Source organism: Tyto alba, unplaced genomic scaffold, assembly GCF_018691265.1.
Source record: "Tyto alba isolate M040663 unplaced genomic scaffold, T.alba_DEE_v4.0 Super-Scaffold_17, whole genome shotgun sequence".
NCBI classification, from domain to species: domain Eukaryota; kingdom Metazoa; phylum Chordata; class Aves; order Strigiformes; family Tytonidae; genus Tyto; species Tyto alba.
In genome coordinates this window covers 20908319-20924700 of record NW_024881279.1, presented here as the reverse complement: position 1 = coordinate 20924700, position 16382 = coordinate 20908319, and the positions used below count along the sequence as shown (strand labels likewise).

General features: G+C 68.9%; 3 protein-coding genes across 3 annotated transcripts; all 3 read left to right on the top strand.

Moving 5' to 3' along the window:
• The first annotated feature begins 3869 nt into the window (after window positions 1-3869).
• PROB1 (proline rich basic protein 1) lies at window positions 3870-8807 on the top strand. The gene is given in 2 exon segments (XM_042790521.1): window positions 3870-7766; window positions 7768-8807. Coding segments are annotated over 2 exon segments (4263 nt in total). The 5' UTR covers window positions 3870-4154; the 3' UTR covers window positions 8419-8807.
• Window positions 8808-9687: 880 nt separating this feature from the next.
• On the top strand, window positions 9688-11226 carry MZB1 (marginal zone B and B1 cell specific protein). The gene is made up of 4 exons (XM_042790470.1): window positions 9688-9920; window positions 10260-10366; window positions 10504-10608; window positions 10728-11226. The coding sequence occupies exons 1-4, from the start codon at window positions 9729-9731 to the stop codon at window positions 10903-10905; spliced, it is 582 nt and encodes a 193-aa protein (XP_042646404.1). The 5' UTR covers window positions 9688-9728; the 3' UTR covers window positions 10906-11226.
• A 31-nt stretch (window positions 11227-11257) lies between these two features.
• SLC23A1 (solute carrier family 23 member 1) lies at window positions 11258-15996 on the top strand. The gene is given in 17 exon segments (XM_042790469.1): window positions 11258-11298; window positions 11300-11343; window positions 11346-11425; window positions 11884-11955; window positions 12165-12266; window positions 12390-12547; window positions 12628-12716; window positions 12808-12875; window positions 12996-13177; window positions 13277-13397; window positions 13520-13676; window positions 13897-14044; window positions 14185-14290; window positions 14381-14510; window positions 14765-14908; window positions 15057-15152; window positions 15294-15996. Coding segments are annotated over 17 exon segments (1962 nt in total). The 5' UTR covers window positions 11258-11272; the 3' UTR covers window positions 15533-15996.
• Window positions 15997-16382: the final 386 nt, after the last annotated feature.

Below are 16382 nucleotides of genomic sequence, written 5' to 3'. Positions count from 1 at the left end.
ATATACACACACACATTTTTTTTTTTTTTTTTAATGAAAAATTCGCCGTTTCTGGGCCGTGGGAAGCGCCCGACTCTGTAAGGAGGCGGTTGTGCCGCCCGGGCGTTCGTTCCGCGGCGCAGCGGCCCCCGCGGGCCCGGGCCGCGCTCTGCCCGCCGCCCCCCCCGCCGCAGCCCGGGACACCCGCGGGTGCCCCCCGTGGGCAGAGCGCTCCCCACGCGCGGCGGGGCCCCGGACGCGGCCCCTTTAAAACCGGGGGGGGGGGGGGGGGGGGGGGGGAAGAGAGTCGTTGCTAGGAGACAGGGAAGGCCCGGCGGCGGCGGCCGCCATTTTCCGCGGGGGTGCGGGAGATGGCGGCGGGCGCTGAGCCCTCGGGCCGCGGCCGGGGGGAAGCGACCTCCCCTCCTCGGTTTGGGGAGGGGGGCGGGGGGACCCTCGCGGGGCCCGCTCCTCTGGCGGGGGCGGGGCCTCGCGGTGGGAGGAGCCAGCGAACCACGCCTTCCCCGCCCTGCGGTGGGCGGGGCCTGAGCCGGCCACGCCCCCGCGGGGTTTCGGGGCGCCGTCCCGGGCCCCGCGACAAGGCGCCGGTGGCCGCCAGGATCCCCCCCCCACACCCACACCCACCCGAGCTCCGCCGTGTGCCGAGCCCGGGCCGGTTGGAGCCGCCGTCTCGGCCGGCCGGAGCTCCCCGGTGGGTGCCGGGGGGGGGGGGCGGCCGGAGATCCCTTGCACAGGGTCGGGGGTGCGTCACTTCGCAGGCTTGGGGCAGCCCGGCCCTTCGCGGTTGGGCTCGCTCAGAGCCGCTGGCGTGTTTCGGTCCGCCCGCTGCCCCTTCCGAAGCCCGGAAAGCCGCCGCCGAGCCGGGCCGGTGTTTCCCGCTCCTCTGGAGTTGCGAAAAAGCGGCTCCTGCGTGGGAGTGGCGCGTCCTGCTCTTGGCGGCTGCTGGCAACCTCCATCTTCCTCCCCCCGGCCTCCCGAGGCTGCCAGCGCCGAGGGGTGAGCACGCACACAGCGGGCAGGGAAAAAAAAAAAAAAGAAAAAAAAAAACAACACCAAAAAAAATAACAAAAAACCAAACAAACAAAACAAAAAAAAGAGAAAAAAAAACAAGTTAATAAGCAAATACAAGGGTGAGGCATCAGGCTTGAACATAAATCAGTATTTCATGAGCAAGCCTGGGTCCACCCGTTTCTCTGTAACCCAGCAGGCTGCTCCCGCCCCTCCCGAATTGCGTTGGATGCTGGAAGACAAGTTTGCAGCCTCCTAACCTAAAATGGTGGTCCCGCAGTCGGTAGGAGGGCCCCGGGGATCTCCGCCGTGCCCTCCTGGCTCCTTCCTGTTGAGAACTCGGGAGCCACACCGAGGAGTGGGGGCTGCACCCCTGGAGCGGGAGGGGGGGGCTGCACCCCTGGAGTGGGATGGGGGGGCTGCACCCCTGGAGCGGGAGGGGGGCTGCACCCCTGGAGTGGGATGGGGGGGCTGCACCCCAGGAACAGGAGGGGGGGCTGCACCCCTGGAGCGGGAAGGGGGGCTGCACCCCAGGAACAGGAGGGGGGGGTGCACCCCTGGAGCGGGATGGGGGGCTGCACCCCTGGAGCGGGAGGGGGGGTGCACCCCTGGAGCGGGATGGGGGGGATGCACCCCAGGAACAGGAGGGGGGGGTGCACCCCTGGAGCAGGAGGGGGGGATGCACCCCTGGAGCAGGATGGGGGGGTGCACCTCTGGAGCGGGATGGGGGGCTGCACCCCAGGAACAGGAGGGGGGGGTGCACCCCTGGAGCAGGATGGGGGGCTGCACCCCAGGAACAGGAGGGGGGGATGCACCCCTGGAGCAGGAGGGGGGGGATGCACCCCTGGAGCGGGATGGGGGGCTGCACCGCTGGAGCAGGATGGGGGGGCTGCACCCCTGGAGCAGGCGGAGGAGATGCTGGAGCAGCTCTTGCCCGGCGCGTCGCTGCAGCCCCGGGACTCGCCTCTGTGCTTGGGCAGCACCCAGACAGGCCGTCCGGGGCGGCCTCAGGGATTTTGGAACAAACCAGCCGAGCCGGCGGCCCTTGCTGCAACCCGGCCCTGGTTTTCTGTCGAGGGGGGAGTGTACGGGGCCATCCCTCCCGCCGCGGCGCTGGGTGCAGGGGCCGGCGAAGCGGGTGTAGGGCTGCCGGTACTTTCCAGCCACCCTCGCAGCCGCCAGTATCACCGCCCCCCCCCCCCCCCTTGGCGCAGCTGTTGACACACTCGGACCGTTTTGGTTTTGGCAGGACCCGAAAGAGGCAGCAGCAGCAAGAATTGAGCCCAGCGTGAGCGCTGGAGGAGAGGGAGAGGAAAGGTTTGAAGCAGCGATAGGAGTTCTTGCCCTAAATCTGCCTTGCACCCACTGCCAGGGCCGCAGCACCTGTAGGCAGTGCCACAAGGACCTTTCCCTTTTAGTGCCCAGGGAGAGCTGCAGTGATCCTTCCACTGGGCTGATTATTTTATCCAGAGCTTCACCAGCTCCCGCAGCCCGTGTCCCCTTTGTGCCTTCTCTGCCCCCAGCAGTGGTACCCCGGGTGCACCAAAGGCATCAGCAAGGCACCAGTGACCCCAGGCTGGGCCAACCTGCCTTTCCCACCAACTGCCAGTAGCCCCGGGATGCTGGGCACGACCCTCGGCAGAGGAGAAGGGAATGAAACAGCATCTTTGGGATCTGGGCTGGGGACCGAGGGGTCAGCTCGGCCCGAGGGGAACTGCATCCCCCTCCCCATTGTGGGTCTGTACATCCCCCCCCCCCAAGCACTGCAAATCCAGCAGCAAGCAGGGGCTGTGTGCACGTCCCCAGTGCTGGGACTGGAGCCAGCAGTGACTCAGCAGGCGCCCGCCGGGCTGCCGTGCCACGAGCCCAGGCTGCGGGGAGCTGGGGCCGGGGGGCTCCCCGCCAGCCCCGGGCTGAGAGCTGGACCCCCCCTCGCATGGGGACCAGCAGGTGGTCGCAGCACCCAAGCCAGCAGCTCAAGGTTGTGGGGTGCAGCGTGTGCCATCCAGGCAGCACGGGGAGCTCCTCCGCTGGCAACTGCATCCCACCGGCTCCCTGCAAAGCCAGGCTGTAGGGATTTGGGGGGGGTTGAAAGCCCACGCACACTCCTGCAGAAAGCCACCACGCCGGCAAGTGCTGCCCGTGGCAGATCTCCTCGGCTCCCCACGGGCACAAATGCCACCTGCAAGCACAGCCCTGCTCCGCAGCAAAGGGTTAAGCGCCAGGCCGGCTATCAGGGAAGCTTCCATCTCCTCCTTTTCCTTGCCAAGGTTTAAATTTAGTCCCTGCGTGAACCCAAACGACTTGGGCATCAGGTTGCTCCGGGGCTGGCAGCCCCGGGGAGCACCTGCTACCGAAGCTTCACTGCAAAAATCCCCCCCGAAAGCCGGGGCTGAGCTCCGCCGGCAGCGGTCAGGGCCGGCAAGCTGCAGAGACCCTCGTGCCATGCCGGGTGCTTTGGGTCTCCCCGAAAAAGGCAAATAGTAGCTGTCCATCGTTTGGCTCTTGTGAGTCCTGGAGGTGCTCGGTGCCCGGTTTGATTTCAAGCCTTGAGTTTGCTCCCGGCCGCTTGTGATTTGTTGTGGGGGGAGCTGCTGCTTGGGGCGGGGTGGTTTTGGGGGGAAGCCCCCAGGATTGGGGATGCGCAGGCAGAGGGGCTGGGAAGGGAGCTGGGGCGGGGACGGAGCATCAGCCCGGGGCCTGGCTCTGGGGATGGGGTGTCCCAGAAGGGGTCTGGGGGTCCCCCAGCTCCGGGGCAGCCCAGCCCGCTGTGCCGGGGGGGCACGGCCCACGTACCTCTGTGGGGCGTGGGGAGGTTTGGGGGAGCAGCAGCGTGGGGTGAGGGGGCAGGGGATGGTGCTGGCAGCCCCCCCGGCAGCCCCCTAAGGCCGGGGGCGCCGGTGGCATCCCTGCAATGCGTTTGGCATCGCCTCCCCCGGGCTGGCGCTCGCTGGACATCCATGTGATCGAGGGGCTGCTCCGTCCCACCGCCGGGTCCAGCCGCCGCCACGGCGAGGAAGCCAGAAGGTCGAGCCGGCGTCCCCGGCGGAGCGTCCCCAGCACCGAGGAGGGTCCCCCAGCACCGGCTGGGCACCCCCCCGCCCCCCTCAACCTCCCCGCCATCCCCCGGGGTCATCCCGGCCGTGATGCCCCGCGGGAAGAGGGACCCCATCCTGCTCTCCCACGCCGAGCCGCCTGGCACCGACGGCGAGGGTCCCCGCAGCGGCGGCGAAGGCCGGAGGTCCCCGTCGGAGGAGGAGGGTCACCTCCCCGGCCTCCCCCGCGACGACCTCACCAAGAGCATGTCGGGCTCCTCCGTCTCCTCGTACCACTCTGCCCTGTGCTCAGAGGGGACGGAGACCTTCAAGGACTGCCTGGAGTTTCTGGACGAGGAAGGGACCCCCCCCCGGGACGCGGGGCGGCGGGGCGGCCGTGCCGAGGGGGCTGCCTCGGGGCACTGGGCTGCGGCGGGGGCCCCCGGCGTCCCCCCGCCGCCCGGCCCCCTCGCCCGCCCGCCGCAGGCTCAGCTGTCCACCGCGGCTAAGAATATCCCGGTGCCGGGGCAGGGGGGCAGGATGGGGCTCCTCGGCGGGGACCGGCAGCCTGCCACCGCCGCCACCGCCGCCACCGCCGCCACCGCCGCCGGCGGGGAGCCGGCTCTGCCCCGGCAACCGGGGGGGATGCTCGGCGGGGCGCCCAGCGATTCGGACGAGGCGGACGGCGAGGTGCGGGCGCTGACGGCCAGGGCTTTCCGTAGCCTCTCGGGTCTCCCCGCCGCTCGACTGGACATGTGCAGCTCCCACACCTCCTCCAGCCTCTCCAACTCGCTGTCGGAGGACGGCGGGCGGCCGCGGCGGTGGCCGGTGGCCAGCAGCGAGCCCCGGGGCACGGTCGCAGCCCTCCACAGCAGGGTGGGCTGGCCCTTGCCCGCCGGCGTGGACGGGGAGCTGCCGGGCTTGCTGGGGAAGGAGCAGTTCGAGTGCGTGGACGTGGAGCTGGAGAGCGGGGAGGCCAGGAAGGGCCACGGCAAGAAGAGGACTGTCCCCAAGCGCCAGATCCTGCTGAAGAGGAAGGAGAGGAAGGAGACGGGTTTCGGCCCATGGGGGGATGGCTCAGCCCCCCAGCCGCTGCCCCCCACCAGGAAGGAGCCCCTCAGCAAGGGCAGAGCCATCGGAGAGGACTTCAGGCTCAACTACAAGCAGTTCATGAAGACAGCCTCCCTGGACGCCGCCGCCAGCGAGACCAGAGCAGCTTCTTGCCTCGTGAAAAACGTCCTCGCCAAGAAAATGCAGTACGAGCAGAGGATCAAGATGGAGCAGAAGGGGCTGTGGGGCAGCTCGACCTCCTCGGGGCCGTCCTCCGCTGGCACCGACCTGCTGGGGGATGGCCTGGAGGGCAAGTCCAGCTCGCTCTCCCGCTCGGACTGCAGCTTCTCGGCCGAGGACCTGCGGGGCGGCGGGATGCGGGGGGCTGCGGTGGCCACGGCGGCCGTGGGGGATGCCACCACCACCCATCCCGCCAAGGGGGTGGTGCTGAGCGAGGCGACGAGGGAGAGTGTCTGCAAGCTGAAGAAGACCTTCAACGAACTCAACGAGAGGATGAAGTATCAGGAGGAGCTGGAGGGCCACCGGCTGCCCGGCGCCACCAAGGAGCCGGCGTCGGAGAGGATCCGCTATTGGCAAGCGCGTGCCTTGTTCGAAGCCCACCCTGGTGTGGGGAAGGTGCTGGACGTCGCCCGCAAATTTGAGAGAGCACCGAAGCCGTGGCCCAGCCTGAAGCAGCGAGCCATCTGCCCCAGCCACCCCCAAACCCTCCCCTTCGAGGCCGACAGCCCGGCGCTCCCCGCCGCGCCGCCGCGCCGCCTTGTCACCTCCTGGGCGCAGGAGGTGAGGCTGGTGCCGCGGAGCCGGCAGGAAGAGAAACCACCAGCGGTTCCCCGCCAGCCGCCCAGCCCCGGCCCCCCGGCCCGGGGGTCCCCGCCGGCCGCCCTCCCCAAGCCAGGAGAGAAGGGGAAGGGGCGCATCCCGCAGCCCCGGGACGTGCGCAAGCTGGTGAAGAGCAGCTACAACCTCCGCTTCGGGACCGCCGGCTCGTCCCGTGGCACCGGGGCGGTGGCGAGTGGTGGGGACCCCCCGCTGGCCCCCCCGCTTGTCATCCACTGCACCTCGGTGTGCCGCCAGGAGCCGGCGACGGAGCCGGGGCGCGAGGAAGGGCCGGCAGCATCCAGCCAAGAGCCAGCCCCGGCGTGTGCCGGCGGCCCCACGGAGCTCACCGACGCCCGGCCCTCGCCCACCCAGTGCTCCCCCGTCCACATCACCAGGGTGCAGGCCACGAGGAGGGCGGCGGCCGTCCCGGAGGGGCCACCGGCGTCCTCCCCGCGCCGGGAGCGGAGCGAGCTCAGGGTGCCGCCGCGGGTGCCGGCGGCCGAGGGGGTTCCCCACGTGGAGACCCACCTCCACGTCCTGGTGGGCCAGCGGTCCCCAGCGGCGGCCAGCGAGGGCCCCCCGGCTCGGAGCAGCGCAGCGCTGCGGGTGGAGAAGACTGTTCTCCTCCCACCGCCCAGTGCCACGGAGGGAAAGGAGGGATGTGGCCAGGGCAGCACCGGAGGGCTCCACGCTGCCGAGGGGCCCACATCAACGGAGCAGCGGCACGGCAGCGGCGGGGACCCCCGAGCCGGACCCCCTGTGGAACCAGCACCAAGAAGCGCGCCAGAGCCAGCTGCAAGCGAGCAGAGGCGGGAGCAGCCGGGCAGCCGGCTGGTGTCGGCGGGGAGCAGCGGCTCCGCTGGCAGCCCCGGCCCTGCCGCCCCGTTTCGAGGCGGGGAGGGTGATGAAGGTCCCTCGGGCCAGCTGCCGGAGCGGAGCGAGGCCTGGGAGCGTTCACCGAAGCGGCCGGCAGCCACCGAGCCGTACCTTCCTGCTGCCCCGGCGGAGAACTCCAACTACTTAGCAATTCCTGTGAGACCCCCCAAATCCTCTCCGATGCCAAAGCTGCCCTCGGTCCCCAACCCAGCCAGCACGTCCTTTGGGACCTCTGCAGTCCCCAACCCGGTCAGCACATCCTCTGGGACCCTCTCGGTCCCCCAACCAGCCAGCGCATCCTTTGGGACCCCCACAGTCCCCAACATAACCAACTCATCCTTCGGCTACCCGCCAGCCTCTGGCCTGGCCAGCACATCATTTGGGACTCCCTCGGTCTCCAACCTCACCAACAAGTCTTTTGGGACCCCCTTGATCCCCTATCCAGCCAGTGCATCCTTTGGGACCCCCCTGGTCCCCAACCTGTGCGGTGCATCCTTTGGGACCCCTTTGGTCCCTAATCCACTCAGTGCATCCTTTGGGACCCCCTTGGTCCCCAATCCATCCAGCGCATCCTTTGGGACCCCTTTGGTCCCCAATCCATCCAGTGCATCCTTTGGGACCCCCTTGGTCCCCAATCCATCCAGCACATCCTTTGGGACCCCCTTGGTCCCCAATCCATCCAGCGCATCCTTCGGGACGCCCTCAGTCCCTAATCTGGCCAATTCATCACTTGGGATCCCCTTGGTCCCCAACCCAGCCAGCTCATCCTTTGGGTCCCCCTTGGTCACCAACCCAGTCCCTGCTCCCCTTGGGCACCCATCGGTCTCCAACGCGGCCGGCTCGTCCTTTGGATCCCCTTTGGTCCCCAATCCAGCCAGCGCTCCACTGGGGACCGGTGTGTGCCCCCCGCCCGGTGGGGAAGTGCCCTGGGGCAAACCCAGCCCCGAGGCCCCGCTGCCCCGGCCCCCCCGAGGGCGCAGCCGCTGCGGAGCCCCCAGCCCAGCCCCAGCCTCACCTGGAAGACGCCCCCCGTTTCCCGAGGAGGACCGACGGCCCCTCACCGAGCAGTAAGAGCACACCGAGCCCCACCAAACCCTTCGCCCCCCACCTGCCCGCACACCGGCGGATGCTCGTCGATCCCGACAGCGGGAAATGCTACTACGTGGAGCCCCCGCGGCAGCCCCAGCTCAAAACGCTCTACGACCCCGAGACCGGGCAGTACCTGGAGGTGCTCATCCCACCGGTGGCATCGCATGCTGGGCTCTACCAGGCTCCTTTCAACCCCCTGCTCATGGCCCCGGGGGTCTACGGCCCACCCTACATGCCCTATGGCAGCTTCCCGGGGCTCCCGGCACCCCCGCCACCCTCCGCCCCCTCCCCGGCGCACCCCGACCCGCCGGCTGCCGAGAACCCCAGCTTCTCCGGGACCTTCAGCTCTGCTCCCAAGAGCGAGGGGCCGCCCGCTGCCGGGGGTCCCGACTGCGGGTACCTGGAGAGCCTCTATTACATCCCCACAGGGATGCGGGCCAGCCCCGGCCCCAGCCCCGGCCAGCCCCCCGCCCGCTCCAGCCCCGCCGGGCCCGAGAAGGCACAGCTGCTCCAGATGTGACAGCCCTCGGCCAGGGACCCACGTCCCTCCCTGAGCAGCCGGGCTTTAACTCCAAAGTCAGCATCGCCCCTGGCACGGGAGAGACCCCCCCCCTGCCCGTGGCTGAGCTGGTGAAGCGCCGCGGGGTAATGGGCACCGGCTGGACCTCACCGGCTCCTCGTGGGAACGGGGAGAAAAAGGGTATTTTCCAGTGTGAGCACCTGGCAGCCCCGGGGATGGGGGCCTGAGGTCACAGCCCCCCCAGTACTACTGGTCCCATCCCAAGGGTGACCTGGGCTGGTTGGCACAGGGGGACGATGGCCTGGCCACCACCAGCCTCCCTGCAGCCACGGCTGTGGCACGGACTCCCTAAAACAGTAATAAAAATGTTGAGACAGCATTGAAACCTGCATATTCATCCTGTGTTTGTATAGTCTGTAAAGGGACGGGGGGTGGGGGGGGGGGCGTGAGGGGCTCCCGCAGCCCCTTTTGGGCAGCTGAGGGACTCGGACCCTGCAGTCTGTCCGTCTGTCCTGCAGTGTCCGCTGGATGAATCCCGGGCCCTGGGAGCAGGAGGGGGCTCTGCAGTCATTCAGCAAGCCCCAAACTCCAGCCCTTGAACGCCAAACTCCTCCAGCCCTGAACCCCAACCCCCAGCCCTGAACCCCAAACTCCAGCCCTGAACCCCAAACTCCTCCAGCCCTGAACCCCAAATTCCAGCCCTGAACCCCAAACCCCAGTCCTGAACCCCAAATTCCTCCAGCCCTGAACCCCAAACTCCAGCCCTGAACCCCAAACTCCTCCAGCCCTGAACCCCAAACCCCAGCCCTGAACCCCAAACTCCAGCCCTGAGCCCCAAACTCCTCCAGCCCTGAACCCCAAACCTCATCCCTGAACCCCAAATTCCAGCCCTGAACCCCAAACCCCAGTCCTGAACCCCAAATTCCTCCAGCCCTGAACCCCAAACTCCAGCCCTGAACCCCAAACTCCTCCAGCCCTGAACCCCAAACCCCAGCTGAGCCCCAGGTAGGTCCACGTCCCCCCCCGGGGAGGATTTGGGTTGAGGAGGAGGGGTCAGGTGTTATAGGACTGAATGAAACCAACAACCTCCCGGAGAGGGGGCTCTCGGTTAGGGACACCCCATGCGCACCCCACTCCCCGCCCCCTCACCGCCCCGACACCCCGGGGATGGCCGGGGCCGCCTCAGCCGGATGCAGGTGCGTCAGACGCGCCTCAGCACCCGCTCACCAGCCCCGGGGGGGGGGGGGGGGTTGGGGGGGGTTTATAGCCACCCCGCGCCTCCGCCCCAGCGCTTTCGGCATCGTGGCAGGATGCGGCCGGCGCTGGCGGCGTGGCTGGTCCTGAGCCTGCTGGCAGGGATGGGGGCCGAGGAGATGTGCGGGGGCCCCCCCGCCGCCCTGGACCGCTCCATCCCCGCGCCCCAGCTCAGCCCCGAGGAGCGGCTCTCGCCCCACATGCCCGAATCCCTGCGCTGCGACGCCTGCCACGCCATCGCCTTCCAGGTGGGAATCGGGGAGACGGCACCCCGAAACCAGCGGTGGGAGCCCTCGCGGGGGTGCTCCGGCCTGGGGAGATGCTCTCTGCTCCCCTGGGGCACCCTGTTGATGGTTGCCCCCCCCCATCGCCCCCCCCCCCCCAAAAAAGCCCTTTTGGGGCCAGCGAGCCTCCTTGAAGCTACTCCTGGGTCCACCACCCTGTGCAAAAGGGCTTCAGCTGCCAGAGCCACAAGGATGGGGGTGTGGACCCCGTTTTCCTGCTCCCCCCCCCTCCCCACGCAGCAGAGCAGGGTCACGGGAAGGCCGCCATGCTCACAGGCCGGTTTCTGCCTTTTTTCACCCCAGATTGAGGAGCAGCTGCACAGGGCGGAGGGGAAGGTGGGCAGGAAGGCGCTGAGCGAGTCTGACTACGTGGAGGTGCTGGAGCGGAGCTGCTCGCAGGGCTGGGAGAGGTAAGCGGGGTGTCCCCGAGGATGGGGGTGTCCCCGGGGATGGGGGTGTCCCCGAGGATGGGGGTGTCCCCGGTGACAGGAGTGTCCCCAGCGACAGGGGGGACCGGGGTTTCCCCAAACTCTGCCTCTCCCCGCAGCTACGGGGTGCAGGAGCTGGATGGGGAGAAGCGGCTGGCGGGGCCGGGGATGCCGAGGCAGGAGCCCATGAGCGTGATGGTGACGGGGGGACCCTGGCCGGGCAGGTAAGTCGAGGGGGGAGGAATTGGGAATGCGAGGGGCTGGGGGGGGGGGGGGGCAGGCACCATCCCCTCACTGCCACGGCAGAGGGATGCAGCTCAGCCCCACACCCGGCTCCTCACAGGCTCTCCAAGATGTGCCACGGCTACGTGGGCGAGCGGGGAGAGGCGCAGATCTACGGGGCGCACCGTCGGGGTCCGGCCGCGCTGCGGGAGCTGCTGTGCCACGGGGAGAAGGGGGCCTGCGCCGGCGGCAAGGCCGGGGGGCCGGCCCCCCCCAAGGCGCTGCAGAACGAGCTGTAGCCCCGGCGAGGTTAATGCTTAATGCCCCGGCGACCTTCGGAGCCGACTTCGTCCCCAGCGAGAGCCAACACGTGCCGGGAGGTGGGCGCCTTCCCGGTGTCGCCCGTCACCGGCGTCGCGACTGCGCCTCGACGCCCAGCCCGGCTGTGCCCAGGGGCAAGGGGGGGGGGGGATGCCAACAGCGGCCGGTGCCCCGCACCGCCAGACCCCCCGCCAGCCGGGAATTACTCTGTAACCCGCCGGCTCTAATGTTTTACCACCGCCGCGCTCACACCCCGGCCCCGCCGGTGGTGCCAGCCCTAATTAAAGGAGTTAATAGCTGATCTGTCCCAGGGGCAGCACTCCCCGGTTTCACAACCGGTAGCCAATGGCCGCCTCCCAGCCTGCCACCCCGCACCACGGCCCGCGCGGTGACTAAAGTCCTTCCCACGGCCATAAAATCCCCCGCGCAGTGACATCGCCGCCGGGGCCGCGTCGCCGGAGGATGGGGACCCGCTCGGGAGACCTGGCTCAGCCCCAGGTGAACGCAGCCTCCGTCCCTGTTCCCACCCCCGTCCCCTCCTCGGCTGTATCCCGGAGCGGTGGGGAGGGAGGAGGGGGTGACACTGACCCCAGTGCTGCCCAGCCGGGGCTGGCAAAGGATGGGGTGAGCTTGGGGACTGCCCAGGACCAAGGGGACATGCTGGGATGCTGTGGCTGTGCCATCCTTCCCAGCGCCCCCGAGGCAGTGGGGCCCCCCCTCCTCCATCCTCCCCTGGGGACAAACCCTCCCTTGGGGACATCACCATAAGGGACCAGTGGGTTTTGGAGCCCAGACCCCTCTCGGGGGTCAGAGCTGGCACAGGGTGGGGCTGACCAGCCGCACGTGCCAAGCCGTGGCCCAGTGGCCCGTGCATCCCCGGGGGCAGAGCCCAGCCCTGTTCCCATGGGACACCCGGGACAACACTGATCCGGCTCCCGCCCCACCCTTGCTGCCAGAACGGGAATTTGGCTCTCGCCCCCGCCGGCCCCCCGCAACCCCCCGGGAAGGAGCTGCCTGCGGCGGGCAGGGTGAGTACCGGGGCACCCCCACGGGCAGCACGGCGCCCGCCCCAAGTGCTTCTGTAACGCACCATCGGACGGAGCCCAGCCAGCCGGGACCCCTCCCCATCCCTGAGGGTGCAGGGGGTCCCCTGGGGACAGCGTGGGGTGTCTCCAGCCCCCCCCCCCGCCCCCCCCCCCAGGGCGAGCTGGGGTTGAGCTGTGCCCCTGCACCCCAGGAGGCCGGGCTGGGCACCGGGCCCCCCCGGCCGGAGATGGACATGCTCTACAGGATCGAGGACGTGCCCCCCTGGTACCTCTGCATCCTGCTCGGCTTCCAGGTACCGCCTGGAAGAGGGATAGAGGGAAACCCCCACCCCCATCAGCAGAGCCCACAGCGGCGTGGGGGGCACCCCACAGCAACCCAGCCCTGCTGAGCCCCGGTCCCCCCCGTCCCCCCCCAGCACTACCTAACCTGCTTCAGCGGCACCATTGCCGTCCCCTTCCTGCTGGCCGAGAGCCTGTGCGTGGGCAAGGACCAGCTCACCGTCAGCTACCTCATCGGCACCATCTTCACCTGCGTCGGCATCACCACCCTCATCCAGACCACTGTGGGCATCAGGTAGAGCCGTAGCCATCGGCGGGGACCCCCCCCCAGCCCATCCCCAGACTGGTGCAGGTGTCCCCTCTCGTCCCCCCCAGGCTGCCCCTCTTCCAGGCGAGCGCGCTGGCCTTCCTCGTCCCCGCCAAAGCCATCCTGGCCCTGGAGAAGTGGCAATGCCCGCCTGAAGGTGAGGGCAGAGGGGGTGCAGGGGGTCTGGGGGGGTCTGGCTGCTCCCTCCCCCCCCCCCCCGGACCACCTCACCCCCCCTCCATCCCCAGAGCAGATCTACGGCAACTGGTCGCTGCCGCTCAACACCTCCCACATCTGGCAGCCCCGCATGCGAGAGGTACGCCCTGCTGCCACCCCCCCTGGGAGGGGGGGGAACCCCAAAATCCCCGGTGGGATTTTGGTACTGAGCCTTCTCCCCGCCCACCCCCACCCCCCACCCCCCCTTCCTGCTCTGCAGATCCAGGGGGCCATCGTGGTGTCCAGCCTGGTGGAGGTGGCCATCGGGCTACTGGGGCTCCCCGGGGCGCTGCTCAGCTACATCGGGCCGCTGACCGTCACCCCCACCATCTCCCTCATCGGGCTCTCCGTCTTCCAGGCGGCCGGCGAGCGGGCCGGCTCCCACTGGGGCATCGCCACGCTGTATGGCACAGGGACAGGGCGGGGAAAGAGGGGGGGTAGGGGCATCCCCCCGTGGAGCCAGGAGGATGCAGGGGCACGAGGGACCTCGTCTCTCCCCAGCACAATCTTCCTGATCATCCTGTTCGCCCAGTACCTGCGGCACGTCACCGTCTGCCTGCCCGGCTACCGGTGGGGCAGTGGCTTTGTCTTATTCCGCGTCCAGATCTTCAAGATGTTCCCGGTAGGGACTGGCTGAGAGCTGTCGGGTTCTGGGGCATCCCAAAAATCCTTCCCCCCTCCTCTTTTCCCACGCCTGGGCTTGCAAGCAATGCCGGGGTGCCTCCCTGGACTCTGTCCCCGCAGATCATCTTGGCCATCATGGTGGTGTGGCTGCTCTGCTACGTGCTGACGTGCACCGACGTCTTCCCCAGCCAGCCCGAGGCGTACGGCTACAAGGCCAGGACGGATGCTCGGGGGGAAATCCTGTCCGTGGCACCCTGGTTTCGGCTCCCCTACCCCTGTGAGTGCCAGGCAGCCCCACGGCGCGTGGGTCCCCCCCCCCGTACCCCATCGCCTTGGGGGATGCGGGGACCTGGCACAGCGTCGCCAGGGCTGGGTTGGACCCGGGGTGGGGGGGGGCCCAAAGCGGCACCAGTGAGCACCAAAGGGGCCAAGTCCCGGGGTGACCCACCCCACCCCACCCCCCCGACACCCCGCTCTGCCCTCCCCGCCCTGGGCAGGCCAGTGGGGTCTGCCCACGGTGACCTCGGCAGCCGTGCTGGGCATGTTCAGCGCCACGCTGGCGGGCATCATCGAGTCCATCGGGGACTACTACTCCTGCGCCCGGCTGGCAGGAGCCCCCCCTCCCCCTGTGCACGCCATTAACAGGTACAGCCTCCTCCCCCGTTCCCCAACTTTCCCCCCCCCCCCCCCCCATCCCCAGTCCCCTGCCCACGCTGTGGCATCCCCGGGTAGGGATGCTGCAGGGGAGCGGCGGTGGGGAGCAGCCCGTTCACGTTGCTCCCCAGGGGCATTTTCACCGAAGGCATCTCCTGCATCATCGCGGGGCTGCTGGGAACCGGCAACGGCTCCACCTCCTCCAGCCCCAACATCGGCGTCCTGGGCATCACGAAGGTACCGGGGGCTGGGGAGAGGGGGGGGGTCCCGGTTCGGCCGGGGCGGGGGGGCCGGGAGCTGTCACCCGCTGCCAGTGTCTCCGTGCAGGTGGGGAGCAGGAGGGTGATACAGTACGGGGCCGGGATCATGCTCGTGCTGGGGACCATCGGCAAGTTCACGGCGCTGTTCGCCTCCCTGCCCGACCCCATCCTCGGCGGGATGTTCTGCACCTTATTCGGTAACCTCGCCGCGGCCGCCCCTCAGACCTGGAGCGCTGTTACCCTCAGCCCCGCGCCACTTCCCCGGAGATTCGGGGGCTGGCGAGCCCAAGGGAGGCAGGGCATGCTTTGGGGTTTTTGGGGTGGAACAGCGGCCGCGCGTGAACGCCCCTGGGTGCCCTCGCGGGCGGCCCAGCCCGGTGCTGGCGGCAGCAGCAGCAGCAGGGGCATCTCTGCCCGCCTGCAACGCCGCCGCCACCGTCTCTGCCGGCAGGCATGATCACGGCCGTCGGCCTCTCCAACCTGCAGTTCGTCGACATGAACTCCTCCCGCAACCTCTTCGTGCTGGGCTTCGCCATGTTCTTTGGGCTGACGCTGCCAAATTACCTGGATTCCCACCCCAAGGCCATTAACACAGGTGCCCACCCGCCACGAAAAGCCCCGATTTGGGGCGTTTAGGGAGAGAGAGGAGGGCAGATCCCGCGGGCGCTTGCCCACGCACCGATTCATTTGGCAAATCCAGCTCATCGCAGCACGCTCTGGCTCAGTTCCCCGCTCTCTCACAGGTGTCCCCGAGCTGGACCAGATCCTGACGGTGCTGCTCACGACGGAGATGTTCGTCGGGGGAACCATCGCCTTCCTCCTGGACAACACCATCCCGGGTAACGAAAGGGCGTGGAGCCTGTGGGAGGAAGCAGGCGGGGGGTTCGGAGGCAGCTTCGCTTTGGTTCGGAGCTGCGAGAGGGGGGGATGGCAGGGCGAGGGGCCCGGGGGCTCGGCCGACACGGTGCTGGGGGCCGCAGGGACGCAGGAGGAGCGAGGGCTGGTGCAGTGGAAGGCGGGCGCGCACTCGGACAGCGCGGCACACGCCAGCCTGAGGAGCTACGACTTCCCCTTCGGGATGAGGGCGGTGAGGAGGAGCCGGTGGCTGAAGCACGTGCCCATCTGCCCGGCGTTCACGGGGTTTAAGGCCCGGGCGGGGGGCGGCGGCGCGGCGGCGGCGGCCGGCGCAGACGGGCTCTCCATCTGCACCAAGGTCTGAGCGAGGGGAGGGCTCGCGGCGCCCGAGCTGAGCTCCCACCCGGTGCTGTCGGAGCTCGGTAGCACCCGCCGAGCCCAAAGCCAAGGCTTCTGGTGCTCATCTGGAACACCGGGCCGGGGAAACTCAAAGTTGCCCCGCGGGGACATCCTGAGCTCCCAGGGTAGCGGCCTGGGGACCCCCCCCCCCCCCCCCCAGTGTCACTGCTCCACCTCAGGCTTTAGCTGGTTGAGACTTGATCAACGCTTGCTGAAGCTCGTTAGCCACTTGCTGAAGCTAGCTAGCCACCAGCGGAGCCAGCCAGAGTCCCCAGGGCCACAAACTTCCATCCAGGCTAACAAATCTTCACACTGTGCCCCCAGTTACCCGGCGGCTGAAGCGGGCTCTGTGTGGGCTACAGACTCCAGACCAGCGTTAGGATGGATATTTTGAGATCATACATTAAAAATAATGATAGCGTAAAAAAATTCAAGCCCACTCGCCCTACTAGTGTCTTCGCTGCGTCTCGCCCTGTTCTCTCACCCCTTCAGCGTCGCGAAGGCTTCAGCAGCTTTCCCTCCCGGGCTGCCCAACGTGCAGACCCGCCTGATTTCATCCGTCTGGATTTCATTTGGGGGGGCGGGGGGGGGCTCCAGCCCGAACCCCGGTGCAGCGGGAGGGGCGGTTCAGCACGAGCCCTCAGCAAACCCGTCCTGCTGCGGGCAGAGGCTTCACCCCGGCGGCTCCGGCGAGGTGCTGCCCCGTGCAGCCGGCCGGGTTTTCCAGCAGCGGGCGCGGAGCGCGGCAAGTCAACGCCCGTTTCTGGGCTTGGGCTGAGCACCAAAACAGAAGTCGAAGCCCGCGGGGGCACGGC

Coding starts and splice junctions, on each gene's coding strand:
- MZB1 (XM_042790470.1), top strand. CDS start 9,729: ATGCGGCCGGCGCTGGCGGCGTGGCTGGTCCTGAGCCTGCTGGCAGGG. Junction 9,921..10,259: donor GCCACGCCATCGCCTTCCAG/GTGGGAATCGGG, acceptor TTTTCACCCCAG/ATTGAGGAGCAGCTGCACAG. Junction 10,367..10,503: donor TGCTCGCAGGGCTGGGAGAG/GTAAGCGGGGTG, acceptor CTCTCCCCGCAG/CTACGGGGTGCAGGAGCTGG.